We start from the raw sequence: 9,683 nt of genomic DNA on the forward strand, positions 1-9,683 counted from the left end.
AGCACCTGCAGTGTTTGCTAAAATGCAGATTCCAGGCCACACTCCCATAGGTCTGAGCTGCTCCCAAGAATCTGCTTTTTCAAGAAGCACCCAGTGACTCTCAAAAGAGTGAAGTGATGGTTGGACTGTGAGAAATACTGGAAGAGCCAGCTCTGTTTTCTTCTGCTGTTGCTTTCAGAGATATCTGCTGTGTGCTGGTACCCAAGCTCAATGGAACGTATGTGAATCACAGTGTTTAAGAGTGTGATTCCTGTCTTTAGGTTCTCTTATACACTGCCAGGAGTTGAAACACTCAGGGGCTGCAGAAACACTGAAAGACAATTTTGTTGTCATAATCTGCCCTTAACAAAGTGACCCCAGAGACTGCTGACCCCGCCACAGTGGAAGTGGACCCGTGGCTACCAGCCAGGCTGCTTTCTTCTGGTCTGTGTGGTTCGCTAGGCAGCACCCGACAGGACTGATCTGGGGGCTGTCTGAGAGGGGTGGCGTCTCCAGAGCGGGCGAATGCTGACAGTGACATTGGAAGCAGCTGCCTTTCTCGCAGTGCTGATTTGCTCCCCAAAACAGCCCCAGACATGGAGGTCTTGGAAAGCAGATCTTCTAGCCAGGTTTCTACCTGCAGTTTCTACACATTCTTTCATGTTCTCCATCACTCCTACTTCCTTCTATCCTTTTCTTTTTTCTAGTTCTTTTTCCTTCCCTTTGTGCATAAGGAGCAGGGAAGGAAAAATGATTCTGTGTAGCCTGGCACTGCACACACAGGCCAGCGTGCCAAACTTCTGCCCTTTATGATGTCCCATCGCCCTTGGAGGGACCCTTGGATACAAACTTCACGTAGGTATTGGCCTGAAATTGGCGAAACTTGGATTTGAAAGCCACTGTGCCCTACTTTAAAGAGCAAAAGCAATTGTACGGATGCTCTCTGGGTGGGAGTGGAGGAGGGTTAGGCAGTAGCCACAGGCAGAGTTTGCCTTGGCCTCTCCCTGAATGCTTATCTCCTGGTCATGGGATCGAGCTTCTTCCAGCCTCCGGCTGCCTTGTTTGTCTGTCCTGTGGCGACTGGCTCTCCGAGGAAGAGCTACCTTGTCCAGCATTTGGATAAATCAGATCATCTTCCACCCTTGGATCTGAGCACATTCTGACTCAGCAGGAGGTCAGAATCACTTCCCACAACAATATCAGAGAAAGCAAGAATATAGCAGGCAGAAGAACACAGAGCTGTCATTTCCCCCTAAGCATAATTGTTCCTATTTTAATAATTCTTATGGAAACTAGTGCATGGGTTTCTGGAGCAGCAAACAGAACTAGAAAGAAAAGCACTGCCTCCCTCTCAGCTCCTCCCACCCACACACATGCACCTCTCCCCTCTATCAGCTGCAGCCTTCGCCTCAACCTTTCAAAACCCATCTCTTGCCTTCCTTGTGTGGTTAGGGTTCAGGCCTCACCCTCTCCTAGGCTCTGCAGCCTCGCTTCTAGCCAGCCACACCCTCACTGAGCCTTCTACATTTCAGATGCTAAGGTGATCCCAGTGTGGGTTTCCAAGCCTTGATGATGACCCCTGGGGCCCAGAGGCTGAGGCCTGAGCAGCTTACCTTGTCAGAGGAGGCTTCTCAGGGTCGGCCAGCTGCTCCCTGGGCCCATAGGCCCCGGCCTTGCTGAGCTTCTGGCAGCTCCTCAGCGTGCTGCTGCCTCTCCCTCCTAGCCCTCTGCCGGGAACAGCACCTGGCTTCACCACCTGGCTTCACCACCATAGTCTTTAAAGCAAACCTCAGACGTCTGCCCTTGGAAAAAGCCCTCTGAGGCCTGCCCCCTGCGACAGCACAGGGCACGGGCCACATTCTCTGCACCTCTTTGGCACCGTGCATCCCTCTACCGTGGTTCTTCAAATATGGCTTCAAGCTGTGGTTGGCTTTTCACTTGCCTCTCCCTCATTGGCCTGTCAGCTTCTGGAGGGTGAAGAACTCTGCCTTCAGATTCTTGGGGCTTACACACAGCGGGAGTTTAATATGTGTTTATGAATCGCATTCATTCTTTTTTCAAAAGAAATTCATAAAAGTCAGAGAATCAGAGCAATTAAATTGAGAGCAAATGTTCCGGGCTGAGGAATCTTGCCCTCCTCGCGGTCTAGCTTCCCTGCTCACAGAGGCCCCTGGGGTTCCTCGGTGCCGCAGAGGAGAACTAGGGTGCGGGCTGTGGTCAGAGTGGGCCTGCCCCACAGACTGGGAGAGCTATGCGTCTGTGTTGGCCTTTGCCAGCCTGGGCCTCTGGTTTGCTGTCTGGGTGCCAATCATCTTCGGTAGGAAGTGAGACGGTGCCAGGCCCACACACTTTCACTTTTACCCGTCCTCTGTGTGCTGGGTGTTCAGGCATTAGGAGGACTGGGCCCTGTTTGAGCCTTGATGAGATCATGTTTCATGATCCCCCTACAGTGTCAGTGTAACCTCAAGCCGCTCTGAGATCAGAGTCCGGTGGGAGGCGGCATTCTGCAGATCGACTCACCCTTTCAATTTGTTGCTTGGCTGCCTGGCATGGTGTCTCAATGGTCCCCTGAAACCTGTACACATTGTGCATGCCATGAAGGACGAAGGCCAGAGTGCTTGCCTCCTGCTCACTGGAAAGAACTTTAGAGTTTCAATAACAAATATTGATTGAGCACCTTGGATGTGCAAGATTCCGCCCAAGCACTATGGGTGATCGTGAGGCTTTTGTGGGTGATTCGGGAGAGGGTCGTCTATAAGCAAGGCATCGAGACATGAGAGAGCGGTATGTGGTCAAGGCTAGGAATGACTCTGGTGTCTCATGCTTTACAGGAAGAAACACTGTGTACTGCACAGTGTAACAGACATGTGTTTAGGTCTTCTTGACTCGTGATGGGCTTTACCCTCTGTATTATTCCGGTCTTGAAGTTAGGAAATGAGAACCCTATTGTGTGGTGGCTGTGAGACCACAGTTACACCGGAAGATGGGCCAGTAGGGTGAGGGTAGATGGTTCCAATTCCTGAAGGGTGAGCTGGGTGTTTGGGAGGGAAAAAATGGTCCCTGCTGTATTTGCCTACAGCAGATGGGATGGCCTCAGAGAGAGAGGGAAAAGGGATGGGGGGAGGAGGGAGGGAAACAGAAGCAGAGGGAGAGGAGGAAGGAGGAGAAGAAGAAGGAAGAGAGAGAGAGGAAGAGAGGAGAAGAAATGAGGGCAGTGAGGACCCTTCCTGAATCCAGTGGAAGTGAGAACAGTGTTGGAGAGGTTGATTGAAGCCACTTCCTGGAACATAAAGGTTGAAAGAGAGGAAGATTTTCCAGGTAGAGAAATAGACACTGTCTGTGCAGCCACTGGAGAGGAGGAGACGCAGGAGGGAGGAGGTGAAAGGTGAACTGTTGAACACATTTACTTTAGCCCTGTCCATTAGCATTTCCCTCCCCTGGGGCCCTCGGAGACCCCTTCTGACCTCTTAGGAGAGACTCCCTGGCTGGAAAGCCCGCGGGTTCCGGCAGGGGCTCCACAGGTCTGTTCTTCCCTGCTCTTGGATTTGACGCTGGCTCCGCAGACAAACCTTTCTGTACCAAAAGAAAAGAAAAGGAGCAGAGGCCTAGGTTTTTTCCTTTGCAAATGGTACTTTCGATGAACTTGGGCTGTAAGTGAATTGATCGTTACATTTCTTAGCTCATGCTTCATTTTCTTAGAGTAGAAACAGTCTGACTTTTTGTTTCTTCACCTTTTCTAAAAAACAACAATATTACATGTGTGAGTAGACATTAGATGGACCAGGTACAGAATTTGAAAGCACAAAGGGGTCGACAGTGACCAGTAAGTCTTCTTTCATATGCATTTTCAGCCGCCCCGCTCTCTCTCCTGGTAACCAGAACCTCCAGCTTCTGGCTTTGGTTTTACGGTACTTCATTGCTCTCTGTGTAGTGGAAATTGATTCACCAGATAGACGAAGGCCATCCTGTGACCAGGCCCTGGCTCTAGAGCTTTAGTTGGTAATATCTAAGAACTCTAGTTCCATGCCCATCAGGTGGCTAGAAAGAAGTGGCAGTGCCACCATGGTTAGTGAGCGTGTTAGCATCTGCAGGTGATGCCAGGGCCAGTTCAGCTCAGAAAGCTGTGGTGTGCAGGAATTTTGAAGAGCTGTATTCTCCAGCTCAGACCCAACCTTATATTTCTCTTCAGATCACAAGATTGGTAGCTCCCTTTCACGGTTAATAAGAGAACTCCTGTGGGTAAATGGCTCAGATGAATGTCTATGTATTTACTTTGCCATCTAGCACAAAGCGTACGTCTTACATACTCTGGTAATTCTCAAGGGCTTGCATCTTTCATCATGAGGTCACGGAGATGGCAAGTCCATCTGAGCCACCCTTATACCGTGCAGGTGAGTGTCAGGGAATGTTCCTAGTGATCCCTAGGGAGATTGTCATTGACCCTTTCTCCAGCCTAGTTGCTGACTGCCAGGCAATAAGCCCTGGCTTCTCGACCCCATCCAAAAGTTGACATTGCAGGGTTTTCAGGACAAAGAGATCACCGCTGTGTCCTGGCTCCAGCTCTGGTTGACAGGAGTTCATATTGGCCTCTCTATCTCTCCTCCACCCTAGATTCCATAGCGAGGAAAGGGAGAGTAGTGTGGTTTGATTAGTGACTAATTATGACTTGTTTCTCTTTTTAGGAACTTATCTTCCATCTCCCTGAGAAATAAGGAAGTAAGGGTTGCAGATACAGAGCACTGGACTAAGAGTCCATAAAACTAGATGTTACTCTCATTCAACCTGGGGTGTATCACTACTCTTCTCTGGGCCTCAGTTTCCCCATCTGAACAATCAGATTGAATTGCGTGATCTCTAGGGTCTTTCCATAGGAGTTGGGGCCGCCTGTGCCTATAGTCTGTGTCCCTGCCCCAGAGCCCGGATGTTGATGACTGATTTGGATCTCTGCTTTGTGCTCCTAGGTATTCTTCGTGTCGGACCTCTTCAAGACCAAGACAACACTCTCCCTGCCTCCCACTGCGATCAGGAAGGAGGTCCTCTCCCCTGTGGATGTCATTGACAGGAACAATCGCCACAACATGGTGTAGGTGCTGCCCGCCTCCTGCGTGGGTCCTGTAAAGTGACTGCTGACAGCAAGTTCTTGCTGCTCTCTCCAATCTCATCAGACAGTAGAATGTAGGGAAAAACTTTTCGCCCAACTGATTTTAAAAAAAGAAAAAAAAAAGTCTTACTTTGTGGCCTTCCAGAATAGGTAGTGCTCACCTATGTGGAAACGACAGCAGAATGACACCGAGTGTGGAGGCGCAGATGTGCAATGGGTTCCGTGTTCAGTTCTAGTGAGCATGGCCCGTTCAGGAGCGAGCAGTAGCATGATGTGAGCAGAGGCTGCTGGGCTCCTTGCGAGCTGAGAACCCCCAGGCCTGTGAGAAAAGCGCAAATTCGCACGGTAGCATGCGGAGCCAGATCACACTGAGTGCAGAACTTGGCCGTGGGGCTCGCCTCTCCCAGCCCTCTGCCCATCCCACTCAACTCTCCACTGTGACTTTAGTGCAGGAAGTTTTGTTTCGGTTTTTAAACATAAGGAACGAGCAGGTTTGCTTGGTCCGGGGATCAGACCCTGAATCCAAATCCCCAGTCCTAAGGCCTTCGTCACCTTTCCAGTCCACAGCCGCGGCCCCTCACAATAGAGATTAGGAGACTCTTTGTGGAAGAGTGAACTTCACAAATAGCACAATTTCAGAAGAGATGGAGGGCACAAGCCCTCCTGTGTCTTCTTTGACTCGTCACCCTGTGGTGTGGAAATGTCGCACACAGGATGCCGATGTGTACACGAATCACCGGGCACTTCACACTTAGAAATGGCTAGACTTTGGTTCTTGTGGTCTCCCTTGAAATCATTGTGTGTGCCTACGGGGATTTCTGGTGAGGGTCCAGAGATGAGCAGAGGCATAGTCTGGCTTCTGTGCAAGACACAAGGGAGCAGAGGGGCAGAGGGAAAGGTGACCACCCTTTTGGCTACTGGAAGCCAGAAGGAGCCAGAATGGCAGATGGTTTCAGGCCTGACAGGCTGCCCTTCAAAGTAACGGAGTGGAGAGGGTCTTGGTGGGAGTTGCTCTTGCTGAGCTGTGTAAAGCACTATTGTCTTGGGGTTGACCCCTAGGGCAGTTCTTGGTAGGTTCTGCTGGGCAGAACACATGGGTTAAATCTCCGCAGAGAGCTTTCCTCGTCCTCCATCCACAAGTGTCCTTCCAAGAGAGGTCCCACTGTAGGCGGTAAGCAGGGACCCCTTCTCTTGAACCTCTGAGGAAAGGAGGAAGAAATGCTTCTCAACCTTGGATGCGAACCTTTCAAAGGGCTACATGTAACCAATGGGTCAACCACATGCACATCATTACCACAGAATCCGTCCTTTCATTTCAACGTATAGCAAGCTATGATTTTTATATATAAATATTATATAAATAATGTATAAAACATTAAAAGTTAACTATGTAAAATATTATTTCTGAAACAATTTTAGCTATATCCACTACGATTATAAACGGTGTCTTGACCTGTGTTATTTACTTTAGCTGCTTAAAAAAGCATTGAGTTAATTTTTTAAAATCTCGACTAAAAATATCGTAGCTCTGTGGTAGCCATTGTTTTACAATGAGAGAAATAACTGCAACTAGAGAAAACTGTATAAAAACATTAAATTGTCAGTATTTTTGTAAGATTCCATTTTGTAAAGAGAATAATATTCAAAGACTTTTGTAGCATACAAAGTGAAAACTTGTATCTGCGAAACTATACTTGTATTAAATGTGCTTTTTAAATAAAAGCTCATAACACAACTAAGTAAAGCATTGGAAGCCTGGCTGTGTGGCAGGTGTTTGTCTTGCATGGACCTGTGGGTAGCAGATGGAAATTGCAGGCTAAGGCTTTGACAGGGCCTCTTCTCAGGGCCGTAGGCCCCTCTTCCCTCACTGGCGGCTGTAGGAGAGATTCAGATGACCCCACTGCTCCTTCATTGATGGAAGCTGTTTCTAGAGTGAGGCTCTGACTCCACTTTCATCTGAGGCCCTTCCAAAGAGCTTTGTCTTCTCCAAGGGGTTTTCACCAGGAGGGTGGGACCTGTGGATCCCCCAAAGTCAGATAAGGAGCCGTGCTCTAGATAAGGAGAACTTGGGGAGCTTCTTGGGGTTGGGGGATCCTTGAAGCCCACCTGAAAGGAAGAGGTGCATTGGGAAAATGGCATCTGGCTCTGCTTTCCTTCCTAGCACTTCACCAACCTGGAAGCAAAGGGGAAGGTAGGAATTTACATTTACCATGCACAGTGTGCCGGGCTGCGAAGGCTATTTGCTCCTTTTTGTCCTGCAGCAGTTTTTATTTTGAGAAATAAGGAATACTAAGAAATGCAAAGATACAGTGACCTCTGTGATCCACAAGTGATTCACTGCAGGAAAGATTTTATGATAGCTTCCCTGTTGTGAATCTGGTGGTTAAAACCAGGCGCACCGATTATCCTACACTTGTGGAGGCTGCAGGGGAGAAGCTCTTTCCTCGCCTCTTCCAGGTTCTGGAGGGCCCTCCTCCATCTTCAGGGCAGCAAGGGTGAGCCAGGCCTCTCCATACGGGTCTTTTGTTCTCCCTTTTTGCCTCCCCTTCCACAGTTAGGTGCCTTGCTGATTCGATAGACAGACCCACTCAGATAATCAGGATAGTCTACCTATGTTAAAGCAGCTGATTAGCAAACTTAATTTTGTCTGCTACTTCAATTCCCCTCTGATGTGTAATACAACGTTACGATGCCAGGGATTAGTGCATGGGCATCTTTAGGGACCATTATTCAGACTATACAGTTCATCTGCAGACCCCCAAGATTCATATCCATCCCACCATACAAGATAAATTCATCTTGTCCCACTGTCCTACATTACAGCATCAACTGCAGATCCAAAAAGTCTCATCTCATTCCCAATTTAAGCATCACAACTCTCGTGACCTAAGCTAAATCATCTACATTAGATGAGAATAAGTCTGATTTAAGCCACCCTGAGACACAGCCGCTCCCCATCTGTGAACTTATGGAACTCAAGTAACAAGTCACCTGCTTGCAGCGAGGGACACGGGTGGGATAACTGATATGCCTGTCTCAAAGGGGAGACAGTGGAAGGAGGAAAAGCAGAGTCCATTTGTTTTTGAAGGTTGGAAGTGAGCCACATGGCTCAGACTTCGCTGCCTGCCACCAGGATCACTGTGCTGCTTGTAGCTGGACAAAGTAAGCCCCCAGCAACTTGTCAGCACTTTTCTGTAAGTGGCTGTGTCCCTTTAGGTCCTAAGATGTAGGTAGTGAGATCCTTAAGGCCAGAGTTCAAATTTTCACTTCACATCTAAGTCCAGAGAGACAATAATAGTCTGGTGGTGAGGTGTGACTGGGTGGGGCACTCGGGGGAACTGCTGGTTCTAGAACCCAGGTTTCCTGGTACTAGCCCCTCATCACTCCTTAAACCTCTCCCAAGGTACTTGCACACTATCCTCAAGAAGAAATCAGCACATTCCATGGAGACACATGGGAAAGATGGAACTGCACTCAGGACATCTGTGCCACTCTGAGGGGCAGCCGGAGGTAGCAGGAGAATATGCGGACTTGGGACTTAGACCAGGCTACGGTCTCAGCTCCACCACTTCCTGGATATGAGATATGCCTTTGGGTACATATTCTGAACCTCTTGGAGCCTTGGATTCTTAGTAAAGCTGAGATTCATAATGCCTGCTCTTATACCTCTTTGTTCATGCTATCCTCCCAGCCTGGATCCTCAGTTCTCAAAATGCAGTGTCCAGACTAACATCTGTTTCCTGGGGACCTTAGTAGATGCACAAAGCTGGAAGCATCTCCACACCTAGACCTGCAGAATCTGAATTCCTCTATGAAGAAGATTCCCAGATGACTTATGCAGAGGTTCCAGTCAGGTGTGCACTGCTCCTAGTCACCTCTGCTAGGCATGGCTCAGTCTGTGGTGGAAAGATATCAATAACCTCTTAGCTTTAGGTACCAGATTTACACTATTAAAGGTCTGTATCAAGGCTGTAGGATTCTCAGGGCCCTCTCTCCGAACTCCTGCCTTCCTGCCTGGCCCTGAGTAATAATAGTTCCTGGTAATTGTTGAGCCAGATAACCAGCAACCAGGTCAGAAGTCACATGACTCTTGGTGACTACTCAGTTAAACAGGCTGCAGGCATCTAACTCTTTAGGAGTTAGAATATATAGGAGCCAGTGAGAATATATATACATTTTCCGAGGTAAAGATAAAACAACTTTCCAAGCCCTAAGTATATATACAATTTCTGTGACGTACAATGAATTCGTATACTCCTTAGCTTATTTCAAAACTTTTCCAAAACACTGCGATGTGCAAATGACTGAGTGAAGTACTTCATATGGTTTGCTTCATTTAAATCCTCAAAAAAGTACTGAGGGGGGCACCGGGGATTTGGCTCAGAGGCACAAGGCCTGCCTGGCAAGGGTGAGGTCATGAGTTCAGTTCCCAGTACCAGAAAAAAAAAAGTACTGAGGGGGAAACTGAGGCTCAGGTTAGTATCTTGTTCTAGTTCCCACATCTAACAAGGGCAAGACCTGGAATTCAGATCCAAACTATTTCAACTACTCATTGACTAGTATGACTAATTACTTCTTGTGTACCGGACATCAGCATTGACTG

At 48.3% G+C, this 9,683-nt stretch overlaps 1 protein-coding gene across 2 annotated transcripts in view; it reads left to right on the forward strand.

Moving 5' to 3' along the window:
• Ppap2b (phosphatidic acid phosphatase type 2B) overlaps positions 1-6,838 on the forward strand; it is a 74,940-nt gene extending 68,102 nt beyond the window's left edge. For both annotated transcript variants that reach the window (XM_013521597.1, XM_013521598.1), the window contains one exon: positions 4,941-6,838. In XM_013521597.1, coding sequence (XP_013377051.1) covers positions 4,941-5,066 — 126 coding nt within the window. In that variant the 3' untranslated portion in view covers positions 5,067-6,838. The remainder of the gene's footprint in view (positions 1-4,940) is intronic.
• Positions 6,839-9,683: the final 2,845 nt, after the last annotated feature.

This window comes from Chinchilla lanigera, unplaced genomic scaffold (genome assembly GCF_000276665.1).
Source record: "Chinchilla lanigera isolate Chin_1 unplaced genomic scaffold, ChiLan1.0 scaffold00063, whole genome shotgun sequence".
Taxonomy (NCBI): Eukaryota; Metazoa; Chordata; class Mammalia; order Rodentia; family Chinchillidae; genus Chinchilla; species Chinchilla lanigera.